This window comes from Hemiscyllium ocellatum, chromosome 37 (genome assembly GCF_020745735.1).
Source record: "Hemiscyllium ocellatum isolate sHemOce1 chromosome 37, sHemOce1.pat.X.cur, whole genome shotgun sequence".
NCBI classification, from domain to species: Eukaryota; Metazoa; Chordata; class Chondrichthyes; order Orectolobiformes; family Hemiscylliidae; genus Hemiscyllium; species Hemiscyllium ocellatum.
The window spans coordinates 28,222,661-28,246,466 of NC_083437.1; the positions used below are offsets into that span (position 1 = coordinate 28,222,661).

The window sequence follows — 23,806 nt, forward strand, 5'->3', positions numbered from 1 at the left end:
AGTTCGGCTTCATAAAATTGTCTATTTTAAATTTGTATATATATTCTGTTTTTGCAGGATTGAAGGCTTCTCTTGAGCGCTTGCAGTTGGAGTATGTGGATGTGGTGTTTGCAAACAGGCCAGACCCAAACACACCTATGGAAGGTCAGTTGCATTGACATCAGTGGAGAAATATTATTCTTTTATCTGCAAGTTGTATAATGCACACATTCACTCGCTCTTATCTTCACTAACTCCCCATTCCTTGCCAGAAATTTCTGCACTAAACATTCAAGAAATGTAGATTGATGCACATTTTATACAAATTAGTAGTGTATTTACTCAGCACTAAACTGAAGTTATCCTGGTATTGCCAAAAGAATTATCAAGCTCATTTCATTGATTATTTAAAATGCAGGAGCAGATACAAAATATTAATTAATAGTGCACATGCTTGCTTACTTAGAAGTACTTTTCAGTGCCACATGCCCAGTTTTCTTCTCTTTCAGTACCTTATCTCTGGAAATGAAAATTCTTATAGCAGTAGTCTTCAAATACTCTGACATACACTAGGTAACTGCAGGATCTAATTGTTGCACCAATTACTGGCCTATCTGAGATCAGCTAATTAATGAAACAAGAGTCAAATTAGGGATCTTTTAGTCTTTTTAGTTTAGAAGTCATTCAGTGGCTGAAAATTCCAAATATTTGATATGTTCTTGTTTCCAGGAACCACTGTGGACTCTGTATAAATTCAATTTAGATGGCTGATAAACATTTGTTAAAATTTCACAGTGTTTTGAACTGAGCATGTGGAAATGATGGCATGGGGTGGAATATGTAGATTTTATTCTATGCTATGATATTATTAACATATTATTGATCACATTCTGGGAACATGTCCACACACTCCCATGTAAATGTTTGGGGTGCAAGAGAGAAATGTTTCTGGCCTATTGTCATGCATTTCCTAGCAAGGACTTGGGAGAAGTTCCCACCTAGACTCTTGACTACTTGAGTGGTCTGGGATTTGTTAGTTTCAAAAAGAGCTTTCCTATCAAAGATGCTCATTTGTTAAAGTTAAAAGAACAGTTACATTTTTGACCTGTTATATGTAATTTTAATGCAGAAACTTTAAAGTTGGGTGTCACTGTGTGCTCCAGTCTATACTTCCACATCTGTTGTCTGGATTTGGATGGAACAGAGATGCCTTAGTCAAGGGTTATAGTGAAGTATTTTGTTAACATCATTCAATTCACAAAGCACATGTCCACAGACAGATAATGAGCTGAGTCATGATACTCCAATTCATGCAATTGACCAAGACTGGTAGGTAGTTTGAATATTGTAGGAAGTTTAGATTATACTATTTGTACAAAGAGGAACTCAACAACATAGGGAAGAGCTCCGTTAGATAGGAACTAGAGGCTGACATTTTGGTGAGCAGGCACACAATGCCAGGTAGCACACTGGGGCATTGCAGACTGGACTATGAGATGATTATCTCCATCATGTATTGGCTATGAGAGTACCGTGTAAAATGGACTTTGTCAATTTACTGGGCAAGGTGTACTGCACTAAGTTTACAATCATTTGTCAGTAATTGGCTTGCAACGACCAGTTCCATTTGTAAAGCTCCTGGATAACTGGTATAGGAAATGGAAGATTGTTGTACTGTTCAATAAGAAGTATTCCCCTGAGGATGAGGTGGAGATAAAGTGTCAGATCACATCACAGTATTTTGCTGTACCTGTCTTGACCATTCCCTGCAAATGATTAATGTTGGAACTGAAGTAGAAAATACTGTTTGCCAGAACCGATATTCCTTATTTTGATAAGCAGAATTATTGCAAACAAGTTGGTAAACATTAATAAGCTTGTACATCAGAAGCCCATTATGATTTTACAAAAATAAGTGAATTATTTAACACATTATTTAGGCCAGCAATATTCTTTAAGGGTGACCTTGATACGTAATGCACATTTATTTTCTTTTGTAGTGTGATATTGCACAATTTTCACAAAAATAGCAGGTCTGTTTTTCTCTTTCAACTGACATCTCCTACTCTTTAGAAGCAGTTCATGTTGAAAGCAATGGACAATTGCGACATTAAGCCACAGAAAAATGTCAGTACATCAAGTTCTGTTGAAATTATTTAACAAAAGTATTTGGAAACAGATCTTGTCCTTATACTGTCATTTTTAGTGAAGAAGGAAAGCTTAGCTGATCTCAGCTGGGGCAGTATTTGCTGCAGTAAAACTAGTCATCATATTTCTGGATTGGGCAGGGAAAATGGGAAAATGTCAGCATTCCCACTCATCATTAATCATGATGTCAGCCAAAAGGAAATGTTTCTGGATATAAATTTAAAAATAATCAAGGTTGGTTGGGATACCACGCATAGTTGCATATCCAGCTATCATTCACCTCATTATAGCACCACATCCACTTTGGATGATCATAGATGCTTATCATTGATCGAGGTGCTTAGTTTTAATGACATCAACACAATTTCTACTGCAGAGGCATTACTTGTCGACTTTTTGCAGGTTATTGCTTTCTTTGTTTTATTCTCTTAAATAGAAATAAAGCTGTATTGGTTTTTGTAATTCTATATATTAAATATATCATTCAACGTGTCAGCAAAATACTAAGACTATTTTAAATTGTCAGGTTTGACTGAAGGATTATTGTAGTGAAAGTTTTGCAATTTATTACTGAAATATTCTGTTACAATCAACCTAGTAATGGGTAAAAGTGACAAAAGAGAGTGCTGTTGAGCATCACCATTTAGTCCATATGATGTAAGATACATTAAATGGTTTATAAAAGAATGTCCCTTTTGTAGTCCTACATAAACTACATATGTGTCTGGCTGGGTGGATGCTCCAAGCTAATTTTCAGCGGATGCCTATCAAGGATTCAAACTTTAACCCTGCAATCCCATATTGATACTACAAATACAATTTGAAGTAAAATTACACATGCACGATTTAGATGATAGTAGACAATAACATTTAGGGTGTGAAAATCGAGTTTAGTTGCATCGAGCTAGTTCATGATTCTGATGTTTTTGCAGATTTGTATCAAATATTTTGCAAATATGTTAATTGGCTGACTTTGTCTTAGATGTTCATTTTGATTTCTTTCTTTGGATGTTCACATGTTTCCCTTGGGGAATTGTCTGAAGTAATGGAAGGATTTGCCAGCTAATTAACAGTCTGACATGAGTGCTCCTCTCACGGCTGTAGCCATCTTTATTAGCGACTGGAAAATGCTAATGGGAGGCTTTGTAGTTTCCCTAGTACTGCATGTAGTAGGATCAGAAGTTGGGGATCCAAAGTCATTTCAGCCATACAAATCTGGAGCCATTTGGCCCCTTGATCCTACTGTGCCACTAATAAGATTTTGGTTGATTTGCATTTCAAATTCTACATTCCTATCTACCCCAATAGCATTTGATCGACTAACCTAACAAGAATCTATTTACCACCTCCTTACAAATATCAGTAACCCCATCCCCATTGCCTTTTTTGACAGGGCAATGCAAATTTCTAAGTCAATGAAAGAAAAAAATTCTCATTGTTGTGTTAAAAGGGAAACCCCTAAATTTTAAAGTGTCCCCCAGTTCAGACTCCACTACAAGAGGAAATATTCTTTCTATGGATGATTTGTATCATTTCAAACTTTGAGATGCATTGGGAAGGGAATTTGAATCCTGAAACTTCTGACTTCAACAGAAATGCTAACACCATTGTTTCATTTGGGTTAACTTACTGTCCTAAAACCAGCTGTTAATAAAATGTTTTATTTAATACAAACTGTATTAAATACAAACTGACAGCAGTGTGGTATCCAAGCTCAAAGTTCATGTCACTTGACAGTCCAAGAATAGAAAGACAAAACCTACACTTGTAGTACTGGAAATCTTTCACAGTTCCAACTACTGAGTGTAAATGTTTTCAAATGTAAAAGTGCCCTGTACTGAAATCAAAGGTAGTATTACTAATCATAGCAAGCAGTTTTTAATAATTTACATTTTAAATTTTGCTATTTCTAAGTAATTCCAGTTGAAAGTTTATTTTGTAATTTGTGCTAGGACAGGTTTATTCAACTGTCCAGATTACACCTTTCTAACATAACGCCCCCTCAATGGAAAAAGTATTGGGTTATAGAGACTTGATCTCAAATCCAAGCTGAGACAGCCGATGTCAAATCTAGCATCACAAGTTTTTTGCAGCAGTTGTCACTGGACTGTTGAACTTTGGAGTTGATTGTAACCAGGAGCTGACACTCTGGATGACTTTCATCTCGCCCCAACCCAAAGGAAATCTGGGACCACCTTGGCAGTTTAACTCTGATAAAATTATTCCATTGGAAAACCAATTAGATTACTTTAAAGATTTTTGTTCCCTTGCTCCCCATTGATTAGAGCTATGAACATCGTTGACTTGAATGCTACTTCATCCAAAGTGTGCAGCTTTTGCACTAAAACCTTCCTGCACTAATTTGTTTAGGAAATTGTTATAAGGCACTTGCTCCAGCGGTGTATAATAAGTTTTCTGAAGAGTTTGATTCAAAATAAAAATCTATAGGCTCTTTTAAATATTTTAAAGTGTTTTATAGGGACAATAGGAGAATTAAAGCTCAAACAAGGATTCTGAAAGGGAATTGAATATGTGGATTTGGGGAAGCTTTTGAAAGTGCAAGACATGGAGGCACAATATAGTCTCTGATTTATTTTCATATGCCTGGGCAATTTCTTTCAGTACATGTGACCTTTCAATTTTCTTGGAGAGGTTGAGTGTCTTGGGCAAAGAAATCAATGTTGCAGGTGTCTGAAACAGTAGTAGAGTGACAGGCTGTCAGACTAGAACTGGAAGTGCTTGGAGTGCAGGCTAGGATGTTTGGTTATTTTCATCATACTGTGTTATTTTTGGAACCATTTGGCAGTCTTCCTCAAGCTTATTGTATGCATCGTTTGAATCCAAATTTGACTGTGGCTGATATTTTTTACCACTGCCACTCCTACCATAAACTCATCCATTGAAGCCAGTTCATGCTACATTTCACCCCTCTGGTTGGTATTACCAAGTAGGTTTGATTGGTACTGCACTTAAAATGTACTCAACGTAGGTAAACAAAAGGGATACTGTCTTTTTAAACTGAACATCTTACTATCTCAACTATAGAATAAATTATTTTTGTTTTGCTCATAATGCATTTGAGCCATTACAACTTGTGTATATTTTGTAATGAATATATGTTTATAATAAGACATTTCACTTGGCTACTGTTTTCTGAACTGGGAAGTCGTACGTACGTATGTGTGTGTGTGTATGTGTGTGTGTATATATATTACTCTTACTTCTCCCATGCCCTAAATTCTGCAATGTAATGTACCTTCAGCTGTAAACTCTGGTTTTCTTAAATCTTCTTTTATTACCAGGGGATCCATTTAGTTCTTCAAAATCAAGAACATTCATCATTGAAGGTACACAGTACCCAAGAATGAGTATTAATACATAGCTGTTTCTGAGGCATTTTATGGGACAGATTGTTCGTTCACTCTGCTCCTACTTCCTGTCCTATTACCCACAGAAGTAACTTCCCCATAAAATGCAAGTTACCCGACTTATTTTTTAAAAAAATCTTGCAAGTAAATAAAACTGATTCTGTCCTACCCTTTTGCTTATTTTTTTAATGTTTCTTCATTCTTGAGCGGCTATTCCTCATTCTTAAAACATGCATGTTGTCCAATTGCCAGTCCATTAGGTCTCAGCTCTTTAATTGAGTTTACTTTTACGACATGCTCTTAGGTTTGTCAGTGTTTCATTTTGAATTCCTGTCATTCTGTGAATGGTAGGGCTGTGTACGATAATGTTGCATAGAATGAACTTTTGCTTAGAAAGTTAACTGCTTGTTTTCACAAGTCTTGTACCTAATTTTGTTTGAAGTTAAATTTTCTATCTCATCCTACTTGTGTGTTTGCTGTGGCTGTGCTATGAAATAAATGTTTGTAAGGTGGTGCTAATTCATTTGATTTTCTCTTGCCTTTGTGAGCTTTATCCTCTTCATTTCCTTCTTGCTGGTCTTTTTGATACTTTTGAGCAATGTGTAATAAATAGGCTGTTATAATTTTTAATCATAAATATAAATCAATATATTCCCAAAATGAATATCATGAAGAGTAGCAGACAGCCTTCCCATTTCCCATTCTGAATGGTGCATCTGCAGAAGTAGGATGGGGATAGAGGAGGTTGCTGCAGTTATACCTAATCTTGGGTAAGTATGAAATTACTGAACTGAAACCTGTTCTTCTGGTCACTGATTAAGCAGCAAAGAATTTAATTGTTCGTTTCATTTAAAACCTTAGAGTTTCCAAGCACATCACCTGTTTCCCCCTTCTCGTGCACCCCATCCCTTGCCAGAACCCAGCATTACTGGTGTAAAACTGTTAGATATCACTGGCTCACTGCATCACAAAAATGGATTAAAAATTTGTTTCTTAGTCCATCTTCCTGCTTTCCCATGGTTTATATCTTGAGGCAATCTGACATTAATTTCTGTGTTTTGCAACTGATATAAATCAAACATAGCCCATCTTTGTTAAAAAAAATCATAAAATAGAGTCTTAGCAAGACAAGAGCAACTGACGAATATGACACCTACAACATTATTAACCCCTTTACTTATCTAGCAATTATCTGCTGGTGTGATCATTGTGATAGATGCATTAATAAGAGCAATTATAAATTAAGTTACCTGAAGTGGAGCCAGAAGTTAAGAATGACTTTACTATTTATTAGAAAAGTAATCATGTTTCTGCAGCAACTGTTTCTTGATCTGGTTAATGGAGTTTTACTACTAATTAAAGTGTGAACCATATGCCCTTGAGATAAGTGTTGGTAATCAAATCTATCCTTGATTCACTAGTGTGAACCATGAAGCTTGAAACCTTAAGCAAATCTGTGCAGAATTTAAAGTTGAATAAAATAAAATGTAAACATAAGCTTGCAATTTGGGAGTTCCAGATTACAGTTCAGTAAGTAAAGATAGTCCCATGCCCTGGAAGAGGAAAAAAAAGTGTATCATACAAGAATTTGATAGAAATTATGTTGATCTTTTGTGAGTTGTATTATATTTTGTAATGGTATGTGAATGCCATTCCAATCTAGATTTAGGTTAGAATTTAGCATTGCCCTAAATAAATGTTGTTCAAGCCAATAAATAGATTTGTGGTGACGATGAGGTTAAGCAGTTGTTAAAGGCACATCATTTTACCTGGGAGCACTGAGCCATATTTATTTAGGAAGATGATGTTGACTCAGTGCGACTTTCTGATGAGCAGTTGAGTATTTTGGGCTATGAAGATGGTGGGCACAATCCCAGGTTTGTTTGGGTCAGTAAACCTTGGCTAGTGTCTAATACTCGATGTCAATTAGGGAGCAAGAAACCAGGTGGAATTCTGTTCCTGATTATTATTTAATAAACCATTAGAAAACATGGTGTAAAAACTTTTATTTGGGAGATATTCCTTCTTGAAAATAACTTCTCGTCCAGGGCACTGGTTGGTACTGTAGGTGGGATTCATGCTGTGGCTGTACAAGACATTGGTGAAGCCACTTTTAGATTATTACATACAATTCTTTTTTTACTTTCCAAAGGAAGGTTATCGATAAACAAGAAAGGGTACAGGAAAAAAGTTACAAGAATGTTGCTGGAACTGGAGTGCTTGAGTCATAAGGAGAGGCTAGATACGTTGGGGATTTTTTCCCGAAGCATCGAAGGCTGAGGGGTGACCTTATAGAGGTTTATTAAATTATGAGGGGTATAGATAAGATGAAGAGACAAAGGGAGGGAATCCAAAACTAGAGGGTATAGGTTTAAGATGAGAGGGGAAAAATTTAAAATGGACCTGAGGGGCAACCTTTTCTCTCAGAGGGAAAATGGAATGGCTGCCAGAGGAAGTTGTTAGTGATGGGTAGAAGTTAGAACATTTTAAAGGCATTTGGACAGGTAAATGAATTGAAAAGACTTTAGAGGGATTATGGGCCAAACTCGGGCAAATGGTGCTAGTTCAGTTCAGAATACCTGGTTGGCATGAAGAGTTGTTTCCATGCTGTATGACACTATGACTCTATAAACAGAATAGTGTCTGGCTCAACTGTGATATTCTTACCACAATTGAATATTCTTTCTTATTGGTCACACATGAAGGGTGGCAACATGGGTGAGATACTGGAGACAGTGCTAACGAAAATACTCAACCAAAGAATTGGTACTTGCCAGAGAAAAGTGCAAGGAATTTTTTTTTAAAAGCTGTGTCAAATAGATTTGAAATATACTTTTATTTCCATACCAATATGTTGATGCTAACTAAATAGAGTTGTGGCAAATTTAAGATGTGTTAAATGAAATGTTGTAATCATAGTCCAACTTTACCATTAGAACTTAATTCATGTTATGACATATTACTGTCATTTATGGATGTGATACAGTTAGTTGCATTGCTGCAAGTGACCATTTAGTGCAGGTTTCACTGTGCATTAATAATTAATTTCTGCATCCGCTATCATAAATTAATTTTAGTGATAGACTGGTACTGCTTTTATCTAAGCTGGTCCTGACATAAAATCTTAGGTTTTGCAGTCACCATTGCTGACCATTTGACATCTATCACTCCTCATTTAGACTAGTCATGGAGCAAATCCATATTGACAAAGTCGCTACCTTGTAACAGCTTGATTCTGTTCACAGTGCTGAAGGGTTGAGTACCAATGGACGACTGTAAGACATCACATTAAATTCACATTTGTATATTTGAAGCACTTGCTGCTACAAAGCATTGAAATCAAAGTGGAAAACTAACAAGTCTTATGGAGAACGCGTTGTGAAATGCGTTGTCTTTTCTGTAAGCACGTAGGTGAAATTTCCTTACTATGTTACACATCACCAACAGTAGAAATGAGATATAGAAGACCAACAGCCAATACAGAAAGATGTGTTATAACAGCAAGGCAAAAATATTGCATGATTTTAATTATTCCAGTAATGGCTGTAATAAAAACTGTGATCAAAGTTGAGTAGTAGTCATTAAAGCAGTGCAAGATTTAGTGTAAGAACAGACTAGCAGTCATTAAAGATGTTGAAATTGAAAAGGTTCAAGTTCAGCAAGGTAACTATCTGGTCCAAAATAATTGACAATAATGACAGCAAAAGGTGAGATCAGCAATAGGAAATTTTCAAGTATCAAATTGATCAAGTGAAAAATAACTAAGCCTACGAAGCATAATGAGCAAAAAATTAAGCTCCTACATGTGCCATATTAAAATAAACTGAGGTTTAAAATGGAGTCATGTGATAAAGTTGGGCCTAATGATGTTGAAGATAACTAAAGAGTATTGTAAGTTTAGGAGGTGAGATTGTAGAATAGGCAGGATAACAGGTAATTGAAGATAGCTGACAGATTTGTAAAGGGTATATTGTAGATATGCTGCATATGGATTTCTAGAAGTGATCTGAGAATCGCAGAGGAAATTTGTTTTAAAAATGTAGGGAAAAGAATGTAGCAGTATGGACAGCAAATTAGTTCACACTGGAAAAAATGTATTATTAATGGTTGTTCAGTTAAATGGGTGTTGTTCAGATTGAAGAAATATTATTCCTCCATGGATTAGTGCACACTGATATATAGATATAAAACTCAAAATTTACCAATCTTCCCACACTGATGCATCAGCAATCAGTAAAATCGGTAAGAGAGAGTTCAGAAAGGCATAGACACACCACAATGAGAACATTATTGATAAACAAGAATGAGAGAGAAATAATACACTTTGGAAGAAGAATGAATAATAGGATTATGTTGACTTTATGTTTTTATCAATAGTATACAAGAGTAAAGTAACTGAGAATTTGCACAATACTGTAGTTAGAGACATGTAATTGAGTTTATGTGGTACTCATTATAACCATAGGAAACCTTAAAGGTTCAATCAGTGAAATACTTTTTAAATTTGTAGTCTTTGTTATAATGTGGGAACTGCTGCCATAGAGTTAGATTTGGATACTCTATAATAGGCTTTTCTTTAAAGCAGTGGAGAGCACAGATCAAATGTGATGGATTGAGGTTATCCGACCATTTGCAGAAAAAAGCAAAATGGAGATTAAGTTCAAATTTTTGAGATTTTGGAATATGTTATGTGTATAGAGAGATTATTTTGTCAGGGTGGGGGGATTCGGGCATTCTGCCTATTGTATCTGCGCTAGCTCTTTGATACAACTATCAGTTTAAGCACACTGTCCTGCTTTTTCACCATAACCCTCAAAGTATTTTCCTTTCAAATATTTATCCAGTTCACTTTCATGAAGTGAAAACCCATATGGTTCTATTTAATCTTGAACAGTGAGGATGCAACACTGTGACCAGATGAGAGCTTTGGTAACTGCACCCCTACACTCACACAAAATATACTAACAACAGCATTCGTACCAGTCAATCACTAACTGTTTTGGCCTTAGCCTTTGTGCTAAAGTGTTGATTTTCCTTTTCATTCAATTATAATGAATGCCTGCTAAACCACTTAATGCATCACAAGTGGCAGCCCTAACAGAATTACTGCTGAATTCTTTGTGCTTTTGTTTATGGTGCATGTTTAGCATTTTCAACCTTTGTCTTTTTCTCTTTTCATCCTTGACCTATATGTGCCTGTGCATAATTCTATGGAAAAACTGCATTATAATAGTTTGGGCTGAGAATTGGTGGGTTTATAGATTTTTTGGGGGGTTTATTTTAAAAGACGATCTTTTATTCCACAAGTCTGGCAATAAAAAATAAGATATGCCTTGCAAGCAATGTATTCATGTAATAGGGCCAGACAGGATGGAGGGATGGAGGAAAAGGAAAGGGAGGAAAAAATTGGCCAACTTACATTTTGAATTCATTCAGAAAATGTTTTATTTTAAAATGTCAATGCTTAATTCTGCAAACTACTTTCAAGCCTTGGCTAAGCATTCAGTTTTGTGCCATTTTACTGATTGCTGTTTTTATATCATCCCTCTCTATCCAATTGACAAAATTCTGTAGGTTCTACTCTCTGTGAGAGCTGTTTGTCCCTTATTGTTGGCCTACATGAGACAATAGACCTTTCTTTTGAGGACAATAGTAGCATTTTCTTTGCACAAAAATATTAAATAAGGATAAATTTATTTCACAAAATGCACTGTCAAGGAAATAGTGTTGAAAGGATATTTTCTGTGTTAGTGTATTTATTACTCCCTGTTTCTAATGATTGCATTGTGAATCTCCCCCTTCTCCCTGATATAAATAGGGAACTCGTCCTTCTGCTCTTACATGATGCCATAACGTTCCAAGAATAAGGGAGAGTTCTGGAGAAAATATCTGCCCGTATTTGTCTGTTATAGAGCATAAAGCTTTATATATCTAATCAACATAAAATGGATAATAAGTCTTTTTTTTCTGATGTTACCATTGGTGGCAAAAATTATTTTGGAAGTTGAAAAAAATATGTTCTTTTTTATTTTCAAATAAATTTTAAATTTTATCTAGAGTGAAATGTAGTCAATTCATACCAAGTCATTTCCGTCTCAGCAAAGGAAAGTGAATTTTAGATAGTCACTTTGATATCAGTTGTTTAGTAAACTAAGTCAAAAATGAGTTACTGTAGTGTAAGCAATGCAGTCAGATAAAAACTTGTTTGATTATGTCTCTATTATAAGGCACGCCTATCTTTTAAAACAAAAAAAGACACATTTAACAAATTTGTAGGTCTACACATAATATTCTTTCAGGTGTTTAGTAAATAGCCGTAGTACCCCATTAGCAACAAGAATGAAGATTCGTCAGTTAGGTGTTTTACTCCTATTCAAAAATGATCCCTATTGCAGTCCATGACAAGTAGGATCAGACCATGCAGTTCAATAGCTGGTCATGCTCACTGCCAAGGCTGACCCATGAAGAGTAGTTGCTCAGAAGAAAATACGTTTTGAAGGAGCACACCTATTATCTTGTAAGTTGTATTGTGTAGCAAGAAGTTGATACCTTCAAGAAAGAAGTAGGAAGTTATTAAGGGAAATGATGATGCAAAGCATAATAAAAACAGAGAATGCAAAAAAAGCTTTGCAGGACAGGTTGCATCTTTGGAGCAAAAGTCTGTGACCTTTTATCAGGGTCACATTCATAAAGGATCTGTGAAAGGTCAACTGTGTTTCTCTCTAAAGATGGTGCAAGACCAGCTGAGTATTTACAGACATTTCTGTTTTTATTTCAGATTTCTAGCACCTGCAGTATTTTGTTTCTGCAGTAAAAGATTTTAGGGTGTTTTCCAATCAGTGCAATTTTTGTATGCGTGTTTAGCACACTTGGACCAATTCTTGTCTGTGATGTTTCAGCCAAATCTTAACATATTTAAATTGTACATACTGGAATTTAAGTACAACAGTGCAAATTGGAAAGTCTGCTTTTGAAAATATACACATGGTTATAGGTATTGGAATATCTGAAATTTAGATGTTCTTCAGTCATACTTATGTCCTTTTTAGTCTTGCATATATTATCAAATCATTTGCTAATTCTTGTTTGTGTGTAGCTTGCTTCATTCCCTCATTTTCCCATTGATTTCACACTGGATACTTTTCACCTCGCATAGTCTTCTTTGGGAGACATCCTTTCATATTTACAGTTGGATATTGTCATGTTGTGTTTATGTTTAGCTATTCACTGGATGGCTTTCTTTTGCCTGCAAAGGGGTATGATAGACATTTTCTTCTCCACGGTGGCTTTAGCCAGCTAAAATTTTGGAAAACTTGGCTTTTCACGCAATCACCATTCTCAGTGGGGCTTGATAACATGCTGACAAGGGGAGCAGTTGCCTGGAGCACAGCACTTGTGACCTTGCTCCTCAGTAGCACTGTACTTTGTGTAGTCTTTTTTAAGAAAGACTACATGATACACTTAAAATTTTAAAAATACATGGCTAGTCTGTCAGTAGAAAGGAGAGAGTTTAAATTAATTTGGAATATTTGTCAATTCTCACACTGAACTTGATGATTTACAGCATAACCTTTTACTACTTCATGACAAATGTGTCACTGTTAGCCAGCTGTCAAGCCAAAATATTCATTTTTACACATGCTGATTCAGTAAAATTCAAAAGTTGTATTTACCTGCAGCTTGAATTCACCCACGGAGTTCTTCAGTGTGTCCAAAGAATGTAACAGCCCATTTTTGAAATGCAGTTATCCAAGAACAGAAATTCAATGTCAGCCTCTTCTGGTCATGTGGGCTGAAGGTTGACTTGGATATCAGAAGAGCTCTTAAAGAGGGATCTTTTTGTCACATGAACAGACCAGTACATTTGTTCATCTAAATGATAGCACCTAAAATGCTGGGATGTCAGTACAAGTTGTGCTGTCACGCCTAGGGGTGAAAAAATTACATCTTTCTGTGGCCAGTCCTGGCAAATGAAAACATGTTACACTGGAATTCATATCACATTCACACAACTAATGTGTGTGAGAATCCGACTCCACTAATTTTATAGTCGATCTTACTTTGACTAGTTAGCCCTGACTGGTTGATAGAGCAGTCCATCTGAGCTCTGAAACTGAGTGTAGACCATCTGACAAGGCACATGTTGGTGTCTTTTCAGCTATGGGAAAGCATGCCTCCAAGCTATTTCCATCCATTGGATTTTTGTTTTATTGGGCCTGTAAAATTGGAGAAACTCAATCATTTTTGTAGAACAAACTAGAACTTTAACATTTCTCTGGACATTGTTTCATTACCACAGCATCATAGAATCAGAGGATTAAAATGTATACTCCTTCGAAAAAGTACATCACTGATTTAGCTGTACTTGCGAAGTGCAAATCAATCATCCTGGTTTTAAAAAGTGGTAATTTACTGGATCACATATCTTCAAAATGAAGCAGCTCCTTTTTGATCTCAAATGTCACTACTAACATTTTTTCTAATGTTGACAGAATAGCAGAAGAAAGATAACATGGCAATGAAGCAGTAGAACTGGAAAACTAGAGAGTGAACAAATTGAGTATGGGATGATCAAAATGTTAGACAAGCAATTGATAAGTACTGTAGCTTTAGCATTTAACTATGTTGCTGTTATGAATTCCTGCTGGGTAAGATTAAGTTAGGCTCAGTGTTGTTGTTCTGTGCTGCAGGCACATGCAAGTTTAATTAAACCTGCTTCAGTTTAAGCTGAGAAGAAATTCAATTATGTGATGCAGTTCAAGTCTTCAATAGTACTTTACTGTTTGGAATCAAATTTCGGCAAGGCTGAAGATGGTACCTCTGAAAACATACAGCAGCAGTTCTGGCCATTTGAGAAATAGGAAAGGAAAATGTTGCAGCCCAAAAATATACCAGGTAGAAGAAAAGGTTTGGCATTTTTGGTGTACATAGTATTCCAATATTTGGCAAAGGAGATAACTTCTTCCTTTTTCATCACAATTAATCTCATACACCCCATGCCACAAAGAGAAATTTCTACAAAATGGCATTTGTGTTTGATCCAGTTAAGTACTTGAATATGTTTTTTCATCTTTCTGTAATCAAGATGCCCTGGAACTGATTAATCATTTTTAAATTGGTACTGTTAGAAGTAAAATGCATTACCAGTTTGTGCATAAGGTACCATAGAAACCAATGAAATGAACAATTTTGTTTGTGGTGATGGTTGGTTGGAGAGATCACTTGTTCAACAAATAATGCTTTTGGAAGTTTTTGTTTTCATTCAAGATGGTAGTCCAGGCTTCAGATTAACATCTCACCCAAAAAAACACTGATGCTGAAAAGACTGGCTAGATTTTATTCTGAAATCTTGCAAACTATTTATATTCAACCCAAGATTTGGGCGTTGTTGGCAAAGCCAATGTTTATTGTTTTCCCCTAACCTTCCTTGAGAAGGTGATGTTGACTTGCTGCCTTGAACCATGTGGTGAAGTTGTTCCCATAATGATGTGAAGTAGGAAGTTCTAGGAATTGACTTAATGACAATGAAAAAGCGCATCTATTTCTGAATCAAAGTCGTCAGTGACTTGGAAGGGTACTTAAAGATGGTGGTGTTTCCATGCGTTTGCTCCTCTTCTTCTAGATAATGGAAGTCTAAGTTAAGGAAGTGCTCTCAAAGAACCTTTGAGTTGCTACAATGCATCTTATAGATGGTGCATGATATATCGAGGGCCGAAATTAAGTTTTATGATTTACAAAAGTTCAGTGAGTCAAAACTCTCAACAACCATGCTTTTCTTTCTACTGGCAAAACATTGAGGATACCCCTTTTTTTTTGTTGTTTTGTTCTTTTACAAAATCTAAGCTAAGTGGGAATCTTGTCTAAGAATTAAACTTGAGTAATCTTCTCAAAAACAGGTTATATTCTGAAGATGTCAAAGCTTGAGTTAGAAATTGCACAACAGTAAGCAGAATTTTAAAAATGTCTTTCATTTGCTCAGGCAAAGATTAGATCACATTCTACTCATTAAAATGAGGGATGCGAGGGCTCGGAATGAAACATTACCATTTCAGGCACCACGTCCAGAAAGTACTTTCAGGTGAGGTATATAATAGCAGAATTAAAAAATACTCTAGCCAAGCAAACTGCCTCAGACTTAACCTCAAGAGACCTTCATCATGGATATGTCGGACTTTTCCATTTCCCACACTATTGCTCCCTTGAGATAACCAGTTTACTATGCTTTTTTACTGTAGCACTATACCCAATAATAACTGAAATAAATGAGAATCCAGGAAATAAGAAGTGAAAAACCATTGTCTTTCCCGCAATAGTCCCAACTTTAGGAGAGTCTTTTTCTTTATATGTCATGAATGTTTGAATTCTGTCATTGAAATCTGCATTAGATTAAAGACTTTGGTTTGAAATGTTTTTACCGGGTATTGCATTGTGAAATCTATTGTAGGTAGGCCTTCAAAAAAGGATGTTGTCTCTTGAGTCGATCCTCAGACAAACAATTTTTTGTTTTATTAATTCTTGATGTGGCATTATTTGTCAGTTTTATTCACTATTTTGCACATTTTCCATTATGTTTTTTTTTCACATGCAGAAAACACAGAAAAATTGGCTTATTCTTTCTTTTAATTTTCTTTCCCTTTTTTCACACACTTACTCATAAGTGTATCATAATTATCATACAAGCTCCTCCCTTATTTACTTTAGTAGACCAGCAATATGAAGGAATTCTGAGGGAAAGTAAAAAATCAGAATGCCTCATGATTCCACTGTAGCAAGACGGATGTACACTGCTTGCAAGATGTCTTGCGGCAAAAAGATCCCTGTTGTGAAACCAGTAGCAATATACAAGCATATTATGCTGCAACCCTAATATGCCATTTAAAAAATATATACATAAATGACTTCTTCTCTCCCGGCAGAAACCGTGAGAGCAATGACACATGTAATTAACCAAGGAATGGCAATGTATTGGGGCACCTCACGATGGAGTGCGATGGAAATCATGGTAAGAGCAATACAAAGAGTTAGAACTTCAGCAAAATTAATTATTTTGCATTTTTCAGAAATAATTAATGTTACAAAGACTTGAGGCAGCATTTGTGTTGCAGCAAAAGAAGTAGAATATCAGTTAATATTCAAACTAGTTCCAACTGAGTTAATCTTTGCAATGTTGAACAGGAAAACCTTCTCTTCAATGTTTCGTACCATACAATACCTCTTGCAAATGGGTCAGGTGGTTGTATCGCACTGGATAGTCCTGTAGCAATTGTGTAGCATCAAGCTATGCTATTGCACGTGAAACAGTATCACACCATTCTATAACAACAGTTTAATGTTGCGGCATCCTACAGTAATTCAGCTTTCTGAAGAGAACTTTTCCGTTGCCTTAGTGATCATATTAATAAAACAATGGTAGTCGCAATAGGTTTACTTGCAGAGTTTTGTGTATGATTTTACTGAAGTAACTAATTTTTTCTTTTTGTTTCAGATTCTATTAAATAATCGTACACCTAAAATTGGCAATTGCTGTATAGATGTTCATTTAATAACGCGCACTGATCTGAAAATATTTTTAAACTTGCTTTGTTAGAGACTTAAGGTGTCCATGTTTCTAGTTTCAGAAGGCAAAGCATGTGTAACTTTTTGTTCAAATCAACAAATGCAGCTAAATCTTACAAAAGAATTAACAGCATGGTGAACAGTCGGTACTGAGTAGCGACAATAGAGATGTCAATTCCTTGCATAAGGAAGTGAAAGAATTGCACAGATTTCTGCTGACTCACCATCTGGCAATTTGTACTGTGAAGAATTGTCAGTTTTTTCCTAGCTACTACCATCTGAATTTGATTGGAAATGATTAGAATTTCTTAAGGACGCCCCTCTCAAATATGTTACAATCCAGATAGATTTTCTGGTAATTGAGTTGGTCACTAGCCTCTTTCTGTTTATCACTCCTCAATCAAATTTTATGCATTCTTTTAAAATTTTATCTCAATCCCCACACATAGCTATCTCCCTCAGTATTTGCTGCCTGCCACAAACTGCTGATTTTCTTCAAATGTGAGTTTGGAGTCACTTGGTAATTTATCTCCGCCTCAGTACTGTAGTGTTCAAATTCACCGTTGCCCTACATTTTGAGTCTAGTCCCTTCATCTTGGCTTGATGAAGAATCATTCCCAAAAATAGTTCTAATAACTGAGCTCCTCTTGCCTTTCATGCACAGACGAATCCTCACTGATTTCTCTGAACAATTTAGAACCCCGCAATTCATATGAAATGTGCAGCCCAAATTATAATTCTCACTTCACAATCCCTGCATCTATTCATTATGACATAACTTGAGAATCTGTCAAAGCCTTCCAAGAAGTTATTCAAGGATCTAACTGGAGACTTATATGAGCATTCAACCTGTGGAGCATTCATTGCTTAGGATTGAGTTTACCAATAGTGCTCTGATCCATTGAGTTATATTCACAATTTTCTTTCTATTTGACTTCCAAAGAATTGCTTCCATTTCTCTCCCAGGCATACAGCTACGTGGGTTAAAATATAATTACATTTTCTAAAATTAAATTTCTATTTTATGGCTGCACGTAACACTATGGTGTGTATTTCCTTTCACAAACAATTGCCCTTTTACAAGTCTTTACTTTGTAATTTTTAAATGTGCTTTTTTCTCAACAGTATGATCAACAGCAAATGTACAGACTGACACTAAGAACAGCAATGATGTCAAAAAGAGTTTGAAATATTACTTGCCAAGCCATAGCTGTTATAGAAATGCAATCAAAATAATTTGATTTAGTCCCATTTGTGCCTATTTTAGTTACATTTTGAAACCTTTTGTGAGAATAGCTGCAATTTGATTGACCTTGAGAAATTCTGTTTGTGATGGTGCACAATATTGAGATTAAGGATTCATGCCCTTGACGCTGTGATTGTAAACTAGACTCCCTTTTTCATGCTGAATGAGCCTGTTCTCCCTCAACAGAGTCACTGACCAATAGAATTTGTAAGCCAACAGGCTGTATATTAATTTTATGAAGACTGTTTTTCCCTTCTACATATATTTTGAAGTTCAAGTATTGTGGTGGTGTCAGTTTTTTTTATGAATTCCTTTTACATTCAACTAGCAAAAACAACCAGATCATAGTTCCTGTTGCCAGTGGCAGTCACTACTCCCTGAACATGTTTTTTAATTTTAAAAAGCTTTTCCATCACCCACACCCCTTCACCTGACACTACCTTAGATTAAAAAAATGGGACGTTAATAAAATTCTGACAGATTGGCTTCAGGACATGGAGGGCAGATTTGACCGTTTGTTAAATAAGGCTCATTGGTATTGAACCACCAACCCCCATTCTGTAAAGTGCTGAAGTATGGACCCGATTGTTGTAGAAGTAAGATCTTAAGGTAATTATAAAATATGAACAACTGTTTTTAGCACTGGAATTTGTAGTGCCATGTTTCGTCCCATAACAGATAAAAGTGACTGTAGTACTTTTATAACGTCAGAAGTTTCTACTGTAACCGTCTCAGCACTAGTATTTATGAGACTGTCATGTTTGAAAATGTGCTGTGAATGTTTAATATAATTTTATTATCCAATAGTACAATATAGACCAAATGCAATGATAATGGAAAATTGTTCTTTGATAATTGGTGATAGCAGTTGACCAGAACAAATGAAAAGTTAGGCATCAGAAAATTCCATTTCGGTCCATCAAAGTCTACCTCCCTTCCTCTGGTGCAATATCCTTTACGTTAAAGTATATCTCCGCCCTTCCCTTCCCCCATACACTGCAGTGTGGTAACCGAATGTATTTTGAATAATCCTTATGTTTTTGCTTCTCTAACTTTGTTTGGCAAAGTTAAAAAAAATCACACAACACCAGGTTTGCAAATTATTCCAAGCAGTATTTTTTGATTCAAAAATTTATTTCAGGTAATTGTTCTAGGTTTACCATTAATGATGATTGGTTTGCAATTCAGAGTGATGCCAACAGTGTGGATTCAATTCCCACACCGGATTAGGTTACCATGAAAAATCTGAGGCTTGGTGGTCCTCTTGGTTAAATCAACGCCAAGTCATCTCTCTCTAATGAGAGAGTAGTCCGATGATCTGATAAGACTATGGTGACTTTACTTACTTGAATTTACCATTGATGAATTTCCATTTATATCCTTTGCTTCTGTCTACGTGATATACTTAATAACAAGGTTTAACTGCAACTGAACACTGATTTTGTTTTCATGAGTAGAATCTGTTGGAAATGCAGTTCTGACGATTCCTCTTTCAAGGTACCACATTATTCTGTAACTGTTTCTGGTGTCTCTGTCCTTCAGGAGGCTTACTCAGTGGCTCGACAATTTAACCTCATCCCCCCAATATGTGAACAAGCTGAATATCACCTCTTCCAGAGAGAGAAAGTTGAAGTGCAGCTTCCAGAGCTTTTCCATAAGATTGGTAAACATATTTGCCAAATTATACTTAAAAATCACCTACTTTGATTAATTTCTTTTTACTATGAGAATTTCTGTCCATTTGGTGAATACTTGTACTGGACTATATTTCTAAAAGTGTTCAACTATCTGTGATACTTTAACCAAGTATTGAGCAAAAATACAAGAAACTGAGAAAGTGGATTTCAAAGTTTTTAAGTGTTTAATTTACCTTAAAGCAATTTTTGTGTAATGCAACAACAGCTTTTATTCATAAGTACTTGCAATAAAACTTTCCAGTACACTTCAGAATCATCATAATACAAAATTTCATTCTGAGTAACAGGAATTATTAAGGCAAATGACCAAAAGCTCAGTCAAATGTAGTTTTAAAGAGCATCTTAAAACAGAAGAGAGAAGAAAGCAAGGAGATTTAAGGAGGGAATTCCAAAGCAAAAGGTGTTGGCAACTAAAAGCACTAATAATGGAGCAGTCAAAGCAGGGATGGTACAGTGGTTCAGTGGTTAGCACTGCTGCCTCACAGCACTAAGGTCCCAGGTTTGATTCCAGCCTCAGGCGACTGTCTGTATTGAGCTTGCATATTCTCCATGTGTCTGTGTGGGTTTCCTCCCACAGACCAAAGACATGCAGGTCAGGTGAATTGGCCATGATAAATTTCCCCATAATGTTAGGTGCTTTAGTAAGAGGGAAATGGGTTTGGTAGGTTACTCTTCGGTGGGCGGTGTGGACCTGAAGGGCGTGTTTCCGCACTGTAGGGAATCTAATCCGAAAAAAACCTGAGGGTTGTGAGGCTGAAGGAGGTTACTGAAAGGGGAGTGCAATGCCATGAAGATTTTGTTTAAGACAGGAATGAAAATTTTATAATAGAGACATCACTTAAAGAGTTCTAATGTAGTTCATCAAAGATGGGGACAATAGGTGAATGGGACTTAATGAGTTATGGCATAGGCAGCTGACCTCAAGTGAAGGGAGGATAAAATGTAGGAGGCCACTCAAGTGTACTGAAGTCGTTGGGTTTAAGCAAACAGCTGTAGCTGAGCTGGGGAGGAGCAGAGCCATTCAATCCTGCTGAAGTAAAAATAAGTGATCTTAGTTGGACACCAACATTGACAACAGTCTGGTTTCAGCCTGGTAAAGTTGTCAAGACAAAGTAGATGGCTAGGTAATGCTGTTTGTTGTGAGGACCAAGGATAATGTCTTTGATCTTTTCAGTGTTCAATGTGAGGAAATTCTGCTCATTCTGTGCTTGATGTTGTCAAATCAGTCTGACAATTGAGAGTGACAAGGTTTAGAAATGTAATGGTGTGATAACGCTGTGTGTCATCCACATATATGTGGAAACAAATGCTGTGTTTTTGAATGACACTGCTGGGCCGCATATCAGAGGTAACAACACTGGTTTGGGTAATTAAGTTATTTTGGGTGATGGTCTGACTGTGGATAAGACTAGAACTGGGGAAACGAGTCCTGTCCAGCAGGGCAAGAGTGGTTGGGCTTTGGAGGAGATTCATATAGTCAGCCGTATCAAAGGTTGCTGACAGGTCGAGGAGGGCTCATTTATTTTAAACTTAAAAATCACACAACACCAGGTTATAGTCCAACAGGTTTAATTGGAAGCACACTAGCTTTCGGAGCGACGCTCCTTCATCGAGTGATAGTAGCTCCGAAAGCTAGTGTACTTCCAATTAAACCTGTTAGACTATAACCTGGTGTTGTGTGATTTTTAACTTTGTACCCCCCAGTCCAACACCGGCATCTCCAAATCATTTATTTTAGTCAGTGACAAGGATAACACGTTAACTTTTTTGATAAGAGCTAGTTTGATTCTGTGGCTAAGGCAGAAACCTTGTTGGAGGGATTCTGATATGGAGTGTGAGGAAAGTTTGGAAGGCAGTAGCATGTTCAAGAATTTTGGAGACGAAATGTTGGGAATGTGACACTAGTTTACAAATCTGGAGAAGTCGAGCGTTGTTTTATTTCTTAAAGAAGAGTGGTAATGACAGATTTGAAAGAAGGAGACAGTATCTGAAGTGAGAGAGAGAACAATACATGTTAAAACTGGAGACAGGAAAGGAAGTTAGATGGTCAGCAATACATTGAAAAAATAGACTTGTGAGAATCAGAGATGAGTCTCAATGAGATTCGCTCAGAGAGAACATTTGAGGAAGGGGAAATAAAGATTGATGTGAATTCAAGCCTGGGAATCTGGGGGGTTTGAAACAAGTTTGACCAAACTTGGCTGGGGAAGTGGCAGAATCTGCTGTGATCAAATGGTCTCCATTTTAGTGATAGTGAATTCAGTAAGTTCCTGCTTTTGTTGAAGGTGAGGATAGAGGAGAGACAGGTTTCAGAAGCAGTAGTTTAAAAAAGTGCTGGAAATTATTTTAAATTAGTGAGTGGTTTAGACAGGTGAAAAGGATCTGATAGTGCTTCATGTGATCCAGGAGAAAGTAAGGACTGCAAGTGCTGCAGATCAGAGTTGAGAGTGTGATGCTGGAAAAGCACAGCCGGTCATGCAGCATCCAAGGAGCAGGAGAATTGACGTTTCAGGCATAAGCCCTTCATCAGGAATACGGCTTGTGGGTCAAGGCTGAGAGATAAATTGGAGAGGGGTGGGGTTAGGGGAGAGATAAACAGGATGGGGGTGAGGTTACCCCCCCTCCCATTTATCTCTCAGCCCCGACCCACAACCCTCAATCCTGATGAAGGGCTTATGCCGAAATGTCGATTCTCCTGCTCCCTGGATGCTGCCTGACCAGCTGTTTTTCCAGCACCACTTCGTGTGATCCAGCCAGGTTTGGCAGTTAATCATTTAACCTGTTGTCCTCAAAATCCCTTCAAGCCTGCATCCTTTGGACTTATGGGAGTGGAGGTGAGGGCCATGCCAGGGGATCAACTACAGAAACAGCAGAAAATACCATATTTATAATGGGAATGATTGCTTCAAATGTAGCAGTGAGGTTTGCAGTTGAGTAGATCCATAGCTGCAAAATATTTTATTAATAGTCAAATTCTAGATGGTGGAGGGAGTTGGCTTTAGAATTTGAAAGTGCAGCTGTTTTGTTTTGTTCAAGAGTGAAAACACCCAATTTCTGCCCTAGTTCTGATGACATTACTAGATGGCTGCTTCCCAAGCGGCAACATTTGCTCCAGTGCATTACTCAAGCACAAATGTATGTGTAACTAACCTTTCTGCTTTTATTACTTTTTGTTGAAGGTGTTGGTGCAATGACATGGTCCCCTTTGGCCTGTGGTATTATTTCTGGTAAATATGACGCTGGGGTTCCTCCTTACTCGAGAGCTTCCTTAAAGGTACAGTAGGAAAATTGTTGTATAGCTTTTTTTTTGCTATGTTTGTTATATAAGCATCATAGGCCAGGCAGTATTTATTGCTTGTTCTTGACAAATATTGGTGAGTGGCCCTTGTTGAACTGCTTGGGGCGGGGGGGGGGGGGGTGGTAACCACTGTGCTATTGATAAAGGGAATTCCAGGATTTTGGCCAGTTCATTGCTATAAGGCTACGGTGTAAGTCATTTGCAATACTATTGTTGTTACTGTAGTTGAGATACATTTTATCAGAATAAAATTGGTGTGAAATGTATGACCATCCCCATCTGTATTCAGGTTATTTTGATATTGATAAGCTGTTCTAATAATTGTAGTGAATATGTTTGGTCAAACAAGTTATTACTGTAATTTGAAGTTAATTCACCAATGACTAGTTGTTTTAGTTTTCTCACTTATAAGATTTTAGATTAAAATCCAAGCATTTTCCTTTCAGTGAAATAAAGTTTCAAATTAAAATTGATTATATTTCAAGATACGTAAAATAAATGTAAGAGTTGAAAC

General features: G+C 36.5%; 1 protein-coding gene across 8 annotated transcripts in view; it reads left to right on the forward strand.

Moving 5' to 3' along the window:
* Positions 1-23,806, forward strand: part of kcnab2a (potassium voltage-gated channel subfamily A regulatory beta subunit 2a) — a 277,744-nt gene that overhangs the window by 240,441 nt on the left and 13,497 nt on the right. For all 8 annotated transcript variants that reach the window (XM_060852371.1, XM_060852370.1, XM_060852375.1 and 5 more), the window contains 4 exons: positions 58-144; positions 16,412-16,497; positions 19,840-19,960; positions 23,174-23,268. In XM_060852371.1, the coding sequence (XP_060708354.1) occupies positions 58-144; positions 16,412-16,497; positions 19,840-19,960; positions 23,174-23,268 (389 nt within the window). The remainder of the gene's footprint in view (positions 1-57; positions 145-16,411; positions 16,498-19,839; positions 19,961-23,173; positions 23,269-23,806) is intronic.